Genomic DNA, 17,912 nt, shown 5'->3' with positions numbered 1-17,912 from the left:
TGCTGACCTGCCAACACCCTGGCAACAAGTTCAGCATTGTCTAAGTATGTCTGTTATTTTTAGATTACTGGCATGCTGTATTCTCGGTCTGACTCTGTATCTATGATAGCAGATATAGGAATGAGATATTGGCAGTGACGTCAGTATCTCATATAATAAGCTACCAGTAGCAGTTTCATTATGTCTTTCAGTCATATCATATAAAAATTATCCAGGCCTGGGTCCACTTAGATGTTAACTTGGGCAAGTTGCCTGGTCTGTAGCTCTCTAAACTGGACATGGACCAGAAAAGTTTGTAACTGTGCCTTAATTATTAGTGATGAGCCTGTTTTATGTGTCCCTCTGGTCTGCCACTGGCTCAGGAGTCTTCTGTGTGGTGGGTTTTTTAACTAATATGACCTAGAACCACTTAAGAGTTAGTGAGGGAATTTTGTTCCTTTTAGTGTTTTCTTTGTGTTGAAAATAAAGAATCAGTGCCTGCAATGTTTTGTACAGTTTGTCAGGGATTTCACATAAAAGCTGTCTGGCACGGCGTATTTAAAGTTGATGGCCACAGACAGAGCGGCATGTAGGGAAAGCAACCAGACAATCTCTCATTAGATCCAATCTAGACTCTTTAGACCCCATAGTATTTTTATGATTGATTGCATTAAACTGCTAATTTCAGTCACACAATTACTTTTTTTTAAACATATTTTGAACTACCACCTTATATTGTTCTAATGACAATGTTTCTTCTTAAAACAAATCAACTTTCTTTGTGCAGCGCTTCATTCCAATTGTTGTGTATATAACAATAAAGAACTTTGAAGGACTAAAGAAACTTGAAAACTAATAATTAGGTAACAAAAGTTACATTTTCTAGTTGTTATTAAAAACTGAGCATATTTTGCTTTCTCACACTGGTGGCTGGAGAACGTTGTCATATGCAAGTGAAAAAAACAAGAGAACAAAAAAAAAAAAAAAACATTAATGAAGTTGAACCATGTTATTAGTAGCTGTATATAACATATGTTTAACAATCCTTGCAAATGCTCACATTAATCACAGCAACTAAAGAAGTTTACTGAGAGTAAGAGTCGTGGGAGTTTTCTTTCTGTTATTAATCAGCGTATAATTCATCATACAGAACAGCGGTGATTTAAAGGTTAAAGAAACAGCCTCCTGACTCGATAGTATGTAGTGAAAAAGCAAACAGGTAATAGTGTCTCCTCCCCCTTAGCTGTCAAAAAAATGCCCTTGAATAAAACACTCAAACCTCATTACTCAAGTGATGGTGCTTAATGCCCAACAGCCTTAAGTTATACTTAGCAGGCCCAGGTGCAAGACTGTCCACAGTAAATGTAACGATTGCTGTAAAACAGCATCTGTGCTCATCAAGCTTTCCTTGCATGATTAAAAGTTAAGAAGTAAGCCATTGTGCAATTTAGTAAACTGCTTTAGGAGACAGACAGAAGTGAGGCCGGAAAGTAAGCTGAAGATGAAGAAACTAATTACATGGGCAAGAAGAAATTAATGATACTGTAACATTCTTGTATAATCCCTGTTCTTGCCACAATGTCACAGTGTGAGACTGTTTCTCACTTTTCAAAATTATTATCTAAATACTGACACAACTTAGAGGTTGAACAACTCCTCCAAGTGCTCTTTAACTCAGAATGTCCGTCTGTCTTTCTGTCTGTCTCTGTCTACCTCTGTCCTTATTTCCATGCATTATGATAATATAAAGTAGTAGTAAAATAAAGTTGGGATACATACTTTGGTACTCACCAACATAACGAATTTTGAAGCCCTTCTTGTTTGTGCCATGGTCTGATGACCAGCGGACCAGGAACTGGTGGCCAGAGGTTGTGATGTTAAAGGGTGTTGGCAGGTCACCGCTCAGCGTTGCCAGAGTGGGACTGTGGGGTGTTGGACCTGAGAGAGATCCAGACAAAATGAGAGGGAAACAGAGACAAAGAGAGCAAATGAGATAGTACAAATAAACTGTCATCTGTTCTATTTAGGTGTTTTGGGGGAATTTGTGGCCACAACGGTATTCTAGTCTAGTTTAGTCTAGTTTTCGGACAGTGATCAACTTTCATCTTTACACCTTGGAGAAAGAGATATTGTCTTTATGTGTGTGTGCTCACACATGGCTCTAACAGATGCACTTCTTAGGTGAACTCTAATCTAAACTACCGGACCGGTCAGCCTAATCTTTTTTTTGCACATTCATGTCTGAATGCTGAATGAGAAATCTGTTTTATTAATTGACTGTTTTATACCCTCGATGATCAGTGATCCACAACTGCTTCAGTTTGACTTCACAGAAAAGTGAAATAACTATCTTGTGAAGCTTATAGTGGTTATAGGTTTAATGGTTACACATAGCAGAGATCATTGGCAGAGATCTGCACTCTTCTGAGAGCATATTTCTGGTTATACTGTATGTCATTGTGTGCTTTTGAGTGTGTTTTTTTACCATCAAAAATCTCCAACACATCAAACTCTCTCTCAGTGTGGAAACTTTCAAAGGTGATGGTGACGTTGTATCCTTTCTCTACTGTAACGCTCCATGAACACATTTGGAGGTTAGGGTAGCTTTCTGGCCAACCAGGGCTCAGGATGACACCTGACGAATCATAGCGTACATCATGTGCAGGGCATTGGACTATGGACAGAAAATGATGGGAGGGAAATGGTTATGTTAATTGAGTGCACACTAGTTTTACCATTTTCAGTGTTGTCAACATCAGCTATTTGAAATATCAATTCAAAACACTTAAGTTGTTATCGCAGTTACATACACACACCTTGGCACATTGGAGGTGGTGCATCCATTTGTAGTCTTTCTCCTAGGCGACATGTTAGAATCTCACTGCCAACCAATGAGAATCCAGGATGGCACCTGTACCTGATGATGTCACCTGGACATACAAAATCAATACAATATGACAAAAGTAAAAGTCAGTGAGAAGGAAACAAAATTGTCCTGTAGTGCAGCCAGTGGTGAAATGTAACTAAGTACACTTTCTCAGGCACTGGGGGAAAATATTGTATTTCACCAAACTTCATTCATTTGACAGCCATTCTAGTTACTTTACAAATGAAATTGTAATAGATAACATGTGATCACCATATAATGATGATGCGCTGTTATAGATTAAACTATCCAACAATATATAAAGTACCTTTATCAACTGTAACGGTATAAATTACACAATAATCTGATGATATAATATATATTTGTACACCACTCAGAGTGGCTATTCATTTACTTTAAGTTTTGATTTAATTAGATTTTGATAATAATTTTAATGTAAAATTACAGCAGCATTTTCAATGTAGGACTTTTACTTGCAATGGGGTATTTCTGTAGTGGTACTGCTACTTTTATTCAAGCTAAGATGCTGAATTCTTCTTCCACCACTATGTACAGTGTATCGTCATCTGTGCTGACAAGAAAAAATTACATCATACAAACATACTGTGTAACAAAATATAAAACCCAAACATCTGATGTGAATTTAAATTAAGTATTGCATGTCTGTGTTCACTGTGAATGATTTTTGTTCTCATGGAAAGTTGCAAGTCTCAGGTTTGCTGCTTCCATCAAATTGATATGTCTAGAGGTGTTACAGGCAGACAGACCACTCACCTATCTCCAACTCGCCGTCCTCCATCAGCATGTCAGCATTGGCCACTTCTGGAGGAGGCTGGCAAACCCTTAATTGGTAGGCTAGGAGAACAGACACAGCAGAGAGGAGGAGAGAGGACAAAGACATGGACGTTATACACAGCGTGGTTGGTAAACCTAACCTTGACAGAGAAAACTATTTGCTATTCCAAAGCTGTTTCCAAAGAAACTGGTGAAAAGTCCCATTTTTACTGTTTTAAATGTAACCTGCTGGTCTACCTGCACTGATCTGTAAGCTTCCAGTTGTCTATGCCTGCAACAACTGACCCAAAGAAGAGAGGAAAACCTTTAGAAAAACAAATAGTGACACAACCTGTTGTCTGATTCATAATATTGGTTGTTTCAGTTTAACTCCACTTTTTAAGTTCAGATGATCAGGTCAGCAAAGCATGGAAACAGAAACAGACCGGACACACAGATACAGCACTGCTTTGAATCATAAAAAGAAACTGGCTTCACAGCTACTGAGCTGAGGGCTGTAATCAATATTACTGCATGACCATAGATCACTCACTTACAGTGGGTGAGAGAGGGGGGGGCTTAGGGAGGGAAAGAGAGGGAAGAGAGGAAGGGCTAAGGGCTATAAGTCTATAAGAATGAAATTGACTATGAAAATGAGACCTGCCAATAGTATCTGCTGCTCTTATGCATATCAAAGGCCTGTGGTCTGTGTCTGTGTGCATGTCTGCGTGTGTGCATGTATATGTTTGTGTGTGTGCGTCTGTGCGTGATGGGGAGAGGTTCACTGTCATTGATCTAACTAAGCTCCAAGACCGTTTTTATAGCTACTTCCACATTCATGTCACATTGGCTTTCTCAGTCTCATGTCGATGACAGCATTATTCACCACTATACATCCCTCATTTCTGTATGGAAGCACTGGCATTCAGAACCTTGACCCAGAGATAAACAAACAGAAGGACAATGACATAGATAAACATCCCTAAACAGTGGATTGATGCTTCCTTTGGGGTTTATTTGGCATTTCAAACCAAAACTGCACTTGCAAACTTGCAGGAGCTGCCTCAAATGCAAACAGTGACATTCTGAATTTCACTTGCGTCACTGAAGGACAATGAGGAAAAAATATAGGAACTTTGTCCTTTATTGTGACAAGTTCCAGCTGCAGAGAATCCATTTGGAAACATGCACATTCTTCCTGTACCTATTAACTAAGAATTGAAGTGTTCCCCGCACTATCAAATAGGGTGTCCAACTTGCTTATATTATGGTTACCTACCTCTTATCTTGCCCGTCTGTTCTGTTTTCGGGTTATATTGTCTAATAAAACAGAAGTGACAAAATAATGCTAACAACCACCGCCATACATGTCATTCGCTCTCCCTCTAATCCATCATCCCTTGTCACTGCGCTGCACATCTTCTAATAAAGCAGAAATTGAAAATAAACTTGAATCCATCAGATGGTACTGTTTCTGTGTGAGTGTGACAGCTGACAGTTAAAACCTGCCAAGAGGAATTCATTAACAACATGACATCTTTCTGAAATAGGAAAGCCTGTTCAGAAAAAACAACTTGACATGTTTTAACTAAAGCGCAGCGAACAGAAACTTTCCGGAAGAAGCAAATATAAGCTACATAAGAGAGAGGGAGGAAAATATACATGTATATATACTTCTGTGTATGTGTGTGTGCACGCCAGGGAGACAGGGAGACTTAGAAAAGGAATAACAAACTGTGTTGTGAAGGGTAAAAACAGACTCATTAGAAGCCATTCTGTCAAATCTAAACTTCAACCAAACAGGCAACTTTTGAAATAAAAGGTTTTTAGAAAAATGGCCTTTGATGGTTTTTAAGTGCACACGAGTTTAATTTAAAACGATTTTCTTATAATTTTGAAACCATGCTGTTTTTTAGTGAAACATTATGGGATTAACTTTATGAAATTTCCCCATGATAACAGTAATGAATTTAAATGTACAAAATCTGGCTACGCTGACAAAATGACATGTGAGACATACGTACTACAAACACTAAACACATAGTATATGAAGGTGTTTTTGCTTTTCCAAAACAGTCAAAAGTGAGGGAATATAGTTTGAAGCTATCATCAGTGAATGACAACACATTATCATATGGACTATAAGCACTTTTTAGCCATTATTTAAAAACACATGAAGGAATACGTAAGTCTTCAACGTTTCAAGTCAAAGAAATTAGTAAAAGCATGATAATTGGAGTTAAATGTTTTCAAAAGGCAGTAGATGGATACAGAGAAAAAAACAAAGAGGCCCAAGTGTTTGAAGATTGATGTTTGCAGGCAGACAGGCGAAACAAGAAAAAAGACGATTGAGGAGGTTTTCATCTTAAACGGCGGTTGAAAACAAAGGGAAATCTAAGTGCACTGAAGGACCACAGCAAAGAGATTGAAATGAAATGAAAAACTGAACGGCATAGACAGTTTTGACATGGAGAAAGAGCAGCTGAATACCAGCAAAAATACAATCTCCATAACTCTATGGAGCGATGGCGACTGTGCGTGTGTGTGTGTGTGTGTCTGAGACAGCAATATTTCTATGTCAGGCTATCGTGCAAAGATATACTTATTTATGCAGGTTTAGTGATGGCATCACTCTATGAAAATCTCATAATTTTCTAATCTAACTGATCTAGTCTAATCGATTGTTGAACAAAATACATGTTTACTTTTTACATTTAAATTATCAAATAGTTGCATAACTACCAATCAAAACAATTAATTAAGTCAATTAAAACAAAATTATTTAAAAGTAGTTTTCTTTAGATTGTTTCTGTTTTTTTCTTGTGTGGTTAAAAAGTGAAAGCTATCAAAGTATTTTCTTTTAATCTGACAGGGGACAAAAGAAATTATAACTGGAGGTTAACAATAATAACAACAACTTCACCAAACTCTTGCTGTAAGCTATTTTTCCTTTTAATGATAGCAACATTTCTATTATATACGGCATTCACCATACTGTATGTTCACTGGCTATCAGCTTACCTTGCACTGATGACTCATCCAAAGGACGACTGCAGTATTTTATTAACGTATCTGGACAAGAGACTAACTGTTGTGCTTGTTCTTTAACTAAGCAATGAGACCTGAAAAAAGGGCTTCAATACCATCCAAAAGCGTATCACACATCACAGACTTTACGTAGTAGGTATTATATGACTACTTCAATTTTAAGCCTGACTATCATTTAAAATAACTAGACATACACATAGCAGGAGTAATGGCATTCAAAATGCCTGCGTTGGCTCAAAGATTAAATCAGATGGATAAAAGCTATTAAATATTGACCAAACTCTAAAGTGGACCTCTCTGCAGACAATAACAAGCCAATAACAATTCATAACATGAAAACTATCAATAGCGCCACTATGACTAATATATCATTACTGTGGATGGCTGAGAAAAAGATGCAGTCTTCATTCAGAAAATAAAAAGTTCCAGTGGAAGGCTAAACTTCAGGAGTCAGAATGAGTCAAAGGAAGCAGCTCTGAGTGGAACGTAATGAGGATGAAGTTGAACAGAGAACACAACAAACAGATCGATGGCATCACTGCAGCTACAACTAATGATAGCATTATAGTTGTACCACTATACCTCAGGACAACAGAGAAAACTGTTAATGAGAATGGCATTTTTAACTGAACAAACAATTAAATGAAATTTCCGGTTGTATGCAGTGCATTTATATGATCACTAGCTCTGAGACACCATTGATCATGTTGTTACTGTCTTACCATGGTAGCTTAAGACAAAGAAGCCGGCTCCAGAGAAGTCAGAGTGGAATTTGATGAGGATGATGTTGGAGGTCGAGTAGACAGACTCCAAAGCTGTGTTCCCACTAAACTGACCAATCTGAGGAGATGATTGGTCTGGACCATCCCTACGGAGAAACAAACAGAGAATCACACAGACATACCCAGAAAGTTTCAGTTACACAGGGGGTACTTAGAGACTAAAGATCCAAAAACAAATGGACTTCTTTTTTAGCACAATGGAAGAGAAAAGTTAACCTAAAGCATAATTTGAATAAGTTATTGCAGTCATCTCTGACAGTTAAATGGCTATTTGTGATCAGGAAATGGTTTCTCCGAGGCTAGAAACAAAGATGGAATAGAATCAACGATTATTTATGAGACAAAACCTGGAGCTGCTCCATTGACTGCGAATGAAGCCGGACATTGTGCAGCCAAGCGCTGACGGCCTGAGTGATTTTTCCGTGGCTATGGGCTCATCTTCTTTCTCAACACAAACCAAACTACAATGTCACAAAGCTCATTTAGATATGAAGCCTTCCCAAACTCAAATTCCAACTCACTTACAAAAGAGCAGCTCCTTTTTTTTCTGTTAATAACAACACAGTTTAAAGCTTTGCCTCACTTATTCTTGCTTTGGGATGAATAAAGTTCATAAATATTGATTGAGCTGTTGCCAGATCATAAGAATAACAAATGTGGATCCTGTTGTAGACTTGGCTTTAGTTTTTGCCACTAATATCTGCCTGGCATTCATGAAAAGTTACACACTTACCACAGAAAGCAGACAGGAAGTCATCTGTCAACTGGCGGGTCAGACTCTCTGTGCAATGTCGTGAGCATAGTTAATCTTTAATGCCAGACCCACCAGCTGTCAGACTGTAACTAACCAATAGCAGGCTCATTATCAGTGATTAAAAAGTATCATGATGAAGTTAAATGAAATGATTATTTCCTGCTGTTAAGTGTTTTTGAATGAGGCCAATTATACCTGTCAGGTCATGTAAGGAATCATCCCCTTCTCTTATTCACGTTAAGTGGTTCAGAGTCATCAGAGTAGTTTCAGTCGTTGCTTTCCACTGATGATTATTGCTGATGCTAACACTCACCAACATTTATGAGTACATTATGGCAGCATATTTCATGTTTTAGCGTTTTATATAATATGAATACACATACAGTACGGAACGTATGAAGTAGCACAGCACAAAGTAACATCTGTGAGATATATAATAATACTTACGACGAAGTCCTGTAGTAAGCCTCCCAGTATGAGACCAATTAGCAGACTAACTGACTGTCAGGTTGGCTGGCTCTGGACTAAGGAGACTGCTGTGAAAATCACACCTTTGCCACAGACACTGTGCTCTCTACAGGAAACCAACTTTGTGGCTGTGTGACTGAGATTGTGAGCTCAGAATGTGTTTGCGTGTGGTTGCTGTCTTTGCTTTGTGAGAGTTCAGCAGTTTGTTCACTTTTTCCAGTTGACAGCAGGGTCAGCAGCATGCTGTGCGGCCAATTCATAGAATTCATAGAATCGGCTGTGGGTGGACGGCACATGGCTCGACAATGCTGTGAGAAAGGCAGGCTGCAAATTGTAGCGATGAGCTACATCGAGACACTAAAGATATGAGACAACAAACCACACCCCCATGGTTGAAAAGAACAAGCAGCTGCACTTCATAGTACTGGCAGCAACTCATCAGTTATGTTATGATAGAAGCACGTATCCACTTTCAACAACAAGCGTTTATATTTGTGTGATTGTGTTATACACTGTCTAGACGCATTTTGATGATTAGTCGATTGGCAGAAAATTAAACTGCCACAGTGCTGATAACTGATTAATTGTTTAAGTCGATTAAAAGGCAAAAATGCCAAACATTCTCTGGCTTTAGCTTCTCAAAATGAGAATTGGCTGCTTTTCTCTTGTTTCTTGCTTATTGTGTATTTATACTCTTTGATTTTTGGATCACTGATTGGAAAAAACAAGCAATATTGAACTTTTATCAAATGTTTTACAAATTTTGGACATTTTATAGACTAAAATATTAATCAACTGATGTTGAAGGGTTATTAGTGATCTATTCATTTAAGTTAACTCGTAAACTGGAGCATGTGTAGATAGAGATCTCCTGTCAAGGCTAGACAATTAATGGAAACAATAAGGAATATGTTAATCGATAGTTAAAATAGTCCTTAATCTTTTTTTCTGTTGTTAACTGTTGGTTGAATGATGGTGAGATTGTTACAATTCAATTATGAAAAACTGGCATAATTATGTTTCCAAAGCACGTTGTTTACTTGACCAAGGTTGCAGCCAGACAATCATACTGAACATTCAAGACTGTTGTTGGCCATAAATGAGTCTTCAGACATTAGGTGGTACATTTAGCAGTGATCCCTTAGGTTGTTATTTGCATCTAAATAAGAACCTCCTAAGGTAAAGTTTTCCCCAAAGGTAAACTAGACTTAAATGGAGACTTGAATGGAGACAAAATAGTGGTAGATGTCATTGTAATTGACCTCAGGTAATTCTGGAAGAGAATAAGGTCACTGTTTCAAGCTTACAAGGCTCAATTTCTTGGTGTACCTGCCTTTCAATGGTAGACTATCAATGTAATTCTTTGATAGTCGATGTTGGACATGTGTGGGTCATCCAGGTACTTGTCTGGAAAGGGTACACTGTGGTCACAGACTTTCTCCATAGATGATTAAAGAAGTTTTTAGTTATAATAATGTTTAGAGTTGTTAGAGTTTCCTGAAGGCCATGGAAACAGCCAGATCTGGAAATCTGGAAGGCTGACATGGCTTACATCATGACAGGATAACAAAAGTACAAGACAGACATTTGAGCCTTCTGTGTTGGTCTAAAAATACATAATTTGCAAGTCAATCAGCAGCACACCATGTCTTACCCTGCTGTTGTTGTGTTTTCCCTGTCTAGCCCTGCCTCTCCATGTCTGTATGCCAGGTGACGTTTTTCTAAACTGTTGATGTTGCACCCTGCTGTCTATTTATAGGAAATAGGCTTTAGCTTTTGAGAAGGGGCAGCAACATGGCAGCCATAGAAATAGATTGCACAGTCTATTTATGGTTCTGCTGCCGCTTTGTACGTGCAGAAAACTATGCAACATGATGTCTAAGCGGCATTTAAACACCTGCATTGACAAAATGTCTGCTGTTGCCAATAGCCGCTCTCTTTAAAAAGAATACTGAAGAGAGAGGTAAAGGCTGGGCAGGTAAGGAGAGAAAGATGGATTGCATATAACATAAAAGAGCGACTGAGACTTGGAGATAGCGTGAGGAACAGAGGGAAAGGGAGAGAGACGTATGAGTAAAGATAGACGGGTAAAACATGACAAGAAGGAAATTATGTCAGAGTAACTTTATATTCAAGGAGAGACATCTGTAGTCATAGTAACCCTTGCAGGAATTTAGCCAATTAGTGGCCAGCTCTGAAAAGATGTTTAGGAGCATGACATCCTGTGTGAGAAAGGAAGTGTGTGCATGTGTGTGTGTGTAGCGGAGGCTCTCTTAATATGTGGTGCAAATTAAATGGATTTTCAGCCAAATAATAAAAGAACTCCTCTTGTTGAAATAAATATTAATGAAGCAGAAAAAGATGTAAAAGTAGCACATAATAAGGATGAATGATGCCAGTTGAGAAGTAGAGGAAAGATGTGGAAAAACAAGAAAATAAAATGAATTAATAACACCTACCATACGGTAATGTAGTCATATATAGGCTCAGTGCTCAGTACGGTAAAATTGATGTAAATCCCGTGTCCAGGAGGAACTCTGACACTCCACACACAGTCCTGGAAGTTGGGGTATTCCTCAGGGTGACCAGGGGAGTAAATGGTTCCATTTAATGATGTGATGTTGCCTCCACAGAGAGCTGTGAGACAGAATATTACCAGAATCACCCTTAATAAATGACCAGCAAATTAGTATCACCATTGTGAAGCTTTAGTAATTGTCTGGATGACTGAGAGAGGACATGTATCTATCAGTAATGGAATGACCACAGGATAACACCTTAATACCTTTAATAAATTGTCATTACAGTTTTATTTCAGTTCTGCAGCACAGGTATTCCTCAGGAGTGTTGCTGCTGCTCATCAGTGGTGTCATGCTACCATGAATGAGAGTTATAAGACTATATTTACACTTTTCTTAATCAAAGGTCATAGAATGAATGTTGGAGCGCTAATAACTAGATTAGTGTGCAGCTACTTGCCATAAAGTTAATATAATTACATGATACAGTTTTAACACTGGAACAGAGTAGTATCAACATGCCTGACACCTCTCTTACTTCTTCCGTATTTGTTTTATTTTATCTTTATTATAATTTACGTTCCCCCATTTATTCAATTTAACTATTTTCATGTCTGTGTTGAGTTACAAGTTGCATATGTTTATGATTGCTTTATATGTTTTCTCCACTTTGCTCTAGTGCTGCATTCAACATCTACTAGTTATACTGTAGAAGAAATGTCAAGGAAAATACTGCTTACTTTTAGAAAGCAGTGAGGGTGCTTTTACTGTAGGTATAATAAATAAATATAAATGGTCTCCAAAATCTTCTTGTTCATCTTTTTGATTGAAAGAATAGTTTACCAGTATACATGTACGTTTTAAGTTCCTTAGTATCTGAGTACATCTTAGTCTCATGTTACAAACCCCATATAAAATGCTGTTTGTCTGAGAAACTGAGATTTTATTAAATATTAGCGGAACTAACAGCACAGAAATGACTAACACAGTTTGTATTCCCTTCACAATACAGTACGGGGCAATTTCAGGTCTAGTTGTAAACATATGAAACCTCTCGGACTAAAATAAACACTTTACAGTTCATTCAAACAGACACAGTCATTCTGGCACAGGAATAGGTGCAGGGATGACCCTCGGTATTACCTTCACATCGTGGTAGTGGGTGATTCCAGTTCCTGCTGATGCCATGCAAACATGTGAGGGAAGCCTCTCCGATCAAAGAATATCCAGGCAGACATTCAAACGACACTGTCATCCCAACGCTGAAATCTGTGCCAATCACAATGCCGTTTCGAAATGGCCGAGGGTCTGGGCAACTCTGGAGCTGGTATGCTGGAGAGACAATGACCCAGATTAGCGAATACAGGGCTAGTTTATAAATGGCAGAGAGCAGTATTAGTATTAGTATTATTAGTAATAGTGCACTGCTGCTTTACTGAAAAATTAAGTTATTCATAAAAAGGATATCCAACCATTCTAACACTGATAAAAAGCCTAACCAATAATCAGTCATTATAAGACATAATAGATCTAGTCCAGGAAGGAAAACGTCAAAATGTAGAAATATCAATTTACAATTAATCAAAACAAGCATTAAGATACAATAAGTCACAACATTCCTGATATTTAATCACTCTGGCCAATGCTGCAAAATGATTTTAGGAGCCATAGCTGCTGGTCCAAGAGTTAGAACCCATTTTAAACATCCTGCAAATGGACTACACTCTGCCCTAAATTACTCTGAGTATGTAAAATGATCTTTCTCCTCCTACTTAAAAGCTGTTTGTCAGTCTTAATTTTCATATAGAGCTAAAAAGACTTAATCATAATTCCCCTGGCTTGTTCAAAATGAAGACCTACAGCAAACTGCTGCTGAAATTTTAAATAACACTGAAATATGAAATGCTGAAGAGAAACTCTGATAAAAAAAAAAACAACAGCTGCAGACTTCTAGATATAAATTAAGATTACTGACTTTTTGACAAGGGTATCATGCACCAAAGAAGCTTGTGCTTGTACTCGTTTGATGTTGCCAAAATACACTCAAATTAAATCTGACAGTCTGCCATTTAAACGCTTTAGTCATGGTGACTTTTCACAGCCAAACTTACAAGAGTCAAAGGTTTGCATGAGCGGGAAAGACAAACATTAGGAGCAATAATAGTCCTATTTTAAAACACTTTGGCAGTGATGAGATAAAAGGTATTATTCATCAGTCACTGTAATTTGCACATTAATGGAATTAGCTGTAACAAATTTAGGCTATCCACAAGATTTGTCATAATAAATATATGACTGCTGAAAACCTTTTTAGTGTCAGATAGAATAAATATAAAACTAATCTCAATACTGAAATTAATCCAGAGACGAGGACTTGCATGCACCCTGTAATTTTTTGGAAAGTGCTTTAGAAGTCAAGACAGATGTTTTATCATCGTCTGAATGCAGACACTTTTGTTGTTTTGCTCCTGAGAAATGAAGTCACAGTCAGACGGTATAAATCTACTAAATGAGTTTCCAAATTGCCAACAGTTGCTGTTTTCAGAAAAAGGTCTGCTCTTGTTTTCTTTGCTTACCAAATGCTCAGTGTACACACCATGGTGGAGACAAACTTGTAGAAATATTTACCTTGATATGTGATGTGGAACCCTGGTTTGTTTTGTGAATAGTCACTGTGGAAGAAGAAGCTGGTCTGGTGGGTGGTGCTGAACAGAGGCTTGGGGATGACTGGACCGCTGAACCGGTCAATGACAGAGCCCGTCTCCAGTGTTCCACTGCGGATCTCTAAGTAATCATGGATCGCTTCAGTGGAGAAGTTCACAAACTGGAGATGGATACCTGAGAAAAATACAGCGCTTATAACATTTTCAGCAATCAGCACAGCCACTAACGCTGACTGAGTGAGGGAGTGTGTGAGTGAGTAATTGGATAAATCAGTCCATAAATAACATGGATACATGAAGGCAGAGAAAGAAACCGACAAACAGAGGAAGCAGTTAGACAGAGAAATGCAGGGAGAACCACGCACACTGTTTCTTACTCAAGTTCAGAGTTGGCAGTGTATCTTACCAAAGCCGACAGGTAAGTTGACTGTCCATGTGCAGTCTAATCCACTGGGGTAGTTGCCGGGGTAACCAGGACTTAGAATCACTCCACTTACATCTGTCATAGACCCACCGCACTGGGCTGGAGACAGAAACACACACACACACAACACAGAAAAAGAAAGGAAAAAAAAAGGAAATGGTGGTTCAGTGTTTAAAGCAACACATCAAAAGCAGGAGGCTGACCTTGCTGAGTACAGCAGACATACAGTTTTCTCCTTTTTTTAAGACTGCTACTGGCTGGACACTTGAGTATCTTCAACCTGAAATTTTGCATCATCTTGAATAAAAAATGTATACTCTGAGTCTTTAATAAATACCCTTCTTAAATAAATTACCATTGTGCAAGTAGACGCATGTCCAGGGCTTGTTTCCTCTAGTTCGCCTCAGTGCATGCTGATGATCTGGCACACTCTGCATGTTTACGGCAGAGACTGCTTTAGCTTTGCATCAGTTTAAAAGCTTAATCATATTCTGCACAGAATACTAAATAATCAGCTCATCACAGAATAGTAAATTGATCAAACAGCTTATGTTCTAGAAAGTCAGGGTAGGCAGTGCAAACTGCTTGCATCATTTCTGCAGCAGTGAAGTTTTTGAACACATTTCATGTGAAGTGCATGTATGTTTTATATGTACTATTGGACAACACCTACCAAGACACAGTGGTACAGGGTAGTTCCATCTTCTCACAGGTCCAGGCATGCAGGTGATATGAGCGTTTCCCTAGAAATGTAAAAGCAAATTGTCACAGAGAAGCTTTGAGTGATTTGTTTAAAAGTCCTGCTTTATCTGTTCAGCAATGATATCCGTGCTTTCCAATTACCAACTGAAGCCATTTGTATTAATACTGTAGAGCTTAAGCACGAGGAAGGCAAACCTCCGTCAGAGCTGCATACTACACAGAAATTGGCCAGACCACACCAGAGACATACATTATTCAGGAGTTGTGCAAACCACACCAGAGTTGTGTGTTTAGCAAGAGTTGGGAAAACCACCCGAGAGTGGGGTTTCCGTCTGATTCACAGTTTAGATAGTTCTTGGGTTGTGCAGCCAGGGGAGAAAAAGAATGGCAGCACATCAGGCAGGCTGAGGAGCCTTGAATGATTTTACATACCTACATATCTGGTAGTTGGTTAACATTAAACAATTGACAACGTCTAGTGCATGTGTGTGTTTTATCCAAAATGGCTACTGTCCAGTTCTTCTCACTCCCCCAGTAGTTAGATTGAATCGGTGCAGAAAAACAAACAGTATATTCACATATAGGCTGTATCTTTACCTGAAGAGAGTATCCTTGTTCACATGAGAACTGCACGACGTCTCCCACCATAAATCTGTCTCCTTGTCTTACTCCATAGCTTGGAGTCTGAGGCTCTGGACATGACTCCAGACCAATAGCTGAAACGTGAAATAAAAAAAATCATCATCGTTGTGTATGTTTAACATATGGTGAAGATAGAGCTGTATTCAAAACAAATATGTTACCTGTATATTCAAGGTGAAAACCAGCAGCTGAGACGCTAATATCAGAGCTGAAGCTGAGATAGAGGTTGTTAGACGTACTATTCAGCAGAGGAGGGATGGTGGTGCCTGAAAGCAAGGGGAGAGGAGGAGAGAAACAGAGGACCACGATCACATTTTTTTCACTTTTAAACTGAGGCTTAAAAGGAAAGGATCTTAGTTATCTGACAGCAATGGAAACAACAAAGGCCTCCCAAACATACATTTTCACTCCTTTTTTGTTTGTGAAGTGTTCTCGAAGGAGGGAGCGGAGAATTACTTTTATATGAGACATCTGTTTTACTTGAAACCACTTTAAAATGTTAGCTTGACCTACTTAGCGTGGCAAGGCAAAGTACAAAGTGAGAGACGGTACTGCATTACTGAAGCAAAGCTGGCACAGAGCAACAGTGTAATTCTGTCAGGGCCCTTCATGGTAACATAACATAACAGATGATGAACTTTAATGTAAAGGATTATTAACCACCTCTAATCTCCTTATCAGTGAAAGTGTCATTGTCTTGGCTTGCTTGAAGATGCAACAGTGGTAAAAGTATCTTGTGATATTAGCCACTTGTGGAGATTTTAGAGTTTCTCAGAGACCAGTGAGCTGTGAGCAAAGCCTTGTTTGTTTAGTGGCAGGTGTCCCAGCACAACATATCAAAGTTACAGAAACATTCCTCTGAATGAACACTAAACTAGGCCAATAGATGTTGGTTTGGGAATTAATTAGCACATTTTTAAAAAGTCTGCAGCCTCCCTGCTACTCACGTTCACTTTCTAGAGAAAATCTTTCATTATCATAACAGCATATAAAAAAATGATTTTTCTTTCATAATAAATGATGAATGATGATGAATAATTACATATGTAGATTTAACCACAACAGTTGTTTTGGGGTTTATTACAATATTAATTAACAGTTGTAAGAACACCAGTAAAAACATTCTATCATCTCCTTGCATGTATTTATTCATTAATGACTTTTATTTATGGAAATATGTCACTGTCATGATCATTTAATTGCCCACAATATAATCTCTTAACCAGTTTGTCATAATGATGTCAAGCCCTTTCATAGTTTATTCAACACAACAAGCAAATAATCAGAGGACTTTGCTTTGCTAAAAGCAGTATTAGTATCATAAGGAGATGCTGATTCCACCTCGAATTACATGAGACAGTGGCACTAGCAATCGAAAAAGAAAAATCATGGCAACCAAAAGATGACAGAATATGTGGTCACTGCTCGACAGATGGGGCTGAGACAGAGATGTACTTCCTCCTACAATGTAAAACATTCTATGAAATGAGGAACACTTGCTTGAACAAGTTCACCTCTGTAATGTCAGATTTCAAAGTGCTTAGTGACGCCTCAGATCTAAAAATGCAGGGCATATCTATCATGCCACAACCTGAACGTGATGTGATCTCTTGACATATAATTGAAGAGATTGTTAGTGAGTGAATTACTCTGTTACTAGAGGCACTTCCATTGTAGTCAGTGCAGATACCCAGACCAAACACATGAAGACTTTTGTTGGGATTCTGTTGAGTTCACTTGTGTTTTTCAACAGGAAAAGATGAGAAGAGACATGTGTGAGAAATGTCCTGCATATTTATTAAGTATAAAATTCATTTTTTCATTAAACATGAAAAAAAAGTAATATCTTAATTTTATGTTTCAATTTGAAGACATTATCTTAACATGAGCTGTTGAGAGTTACTTTGCAAACGATTGTGGGTAACACTGAGACAGCATGTGTGCTGCTGCTGGTGTGTGAATATATCACTGACACGGCACAGCAAGACAGACAGAGCAATAAAACAGAGCATTAAAACAAATTTTTCATGCTATTAAGCTTACCATTAGGGCTTTATACTTCTTACATGATTGTTATTGTTAGTAATGAGTTGTAAATATCAAATGTACCACATTACTGTGAGTTAGAAAGCCTTTGCTCTTCCCATTAAAATTAATTTAAAGGTATAGTGCAATATTGTGCAGTACATTTTGGGAACATTTAGAAATGTTATAATGTTATAATATAACTGTTTTGTTTTCAAATGAATTTCTCTAACATATCATGTCAT

At 38.1% G+C, this 17,912-nt stretch overlaps 1 protein-coding gene across 1 annotated transcript in view; it reads right to left on the bottom strand.

Moving 5' to 3' along the window:
- Positions 1-17,912, bottom strand: part of csmd3b (CUB and Sushi multiple domains 3b) — a 322,370-nt gene that overhangs the window by 32,627 nt on the left and 271,831 nt on the right. The window contains exons 39-50 of the mRNA XM_070847130.1: positions 15,804-15,908; positions 15,598-15,716; positions 14,972-15,041; positions 14,281-14,397; positions 13,840-14,049; positions 12,355-12,543; positions 11,152-11,329; positions 7,411-7,556; positions 3,641-3,721; positions 2,796-2,909; positions 2,465-2,653; positions 1,759-1,917 (exon numbers count right to left, since the gene is read on the bottom strand). Coding sequence (XP_070703231.1) covers positions 1,759-1,917; positions 2,465-2,653; positions 2,796-2,909; positions 3,641-3,721; positions 7,411-7,556; positions 11,152-11,329; positions 12,355-12,543; positions 13,840-14,049; positions 14,281-14,397; positions 14,972-15,041; positions 15,598-15,716; positions 15,804-15,908 — 1,677 coding nt within the window. The remainder of the gene's footprint in view (positions 1-1,758; positions 1,918-2,464; positions 2,654-2,795; positions 2,910-3,640; positions 3,722-7,410; positions 7,557-11,151; positions 11,330-12,354; positions 12,544-13,839; positions 14,050-14,280; positions 14,398-14,971; positions 15,042-15,597; positions 15,717-15,803; positions 15,909-17,912) is intronic.

Source organism: Pempheris klunzingeri, chromosome 16, assembly GCF_042242105.1.
Source record: "Pempheris klunzingeri isolate RE-2024b chromosome 16, fPemKlu1.hap1, whole genome shotgun sequence".
In the NCBI taxonomy this organism is placed as follows: Eukaryota; Metazoa; Chordata; class Actinopteri; order Acropomatiformes; family Pempheridae; genus Pempheris; species Pempheris klunzingeri.
The sequence above is the reverse complement of the archived record's forward strand: the minus strand, read 5'-3'. Positions and strand labels throughout refer to the sequence as shown.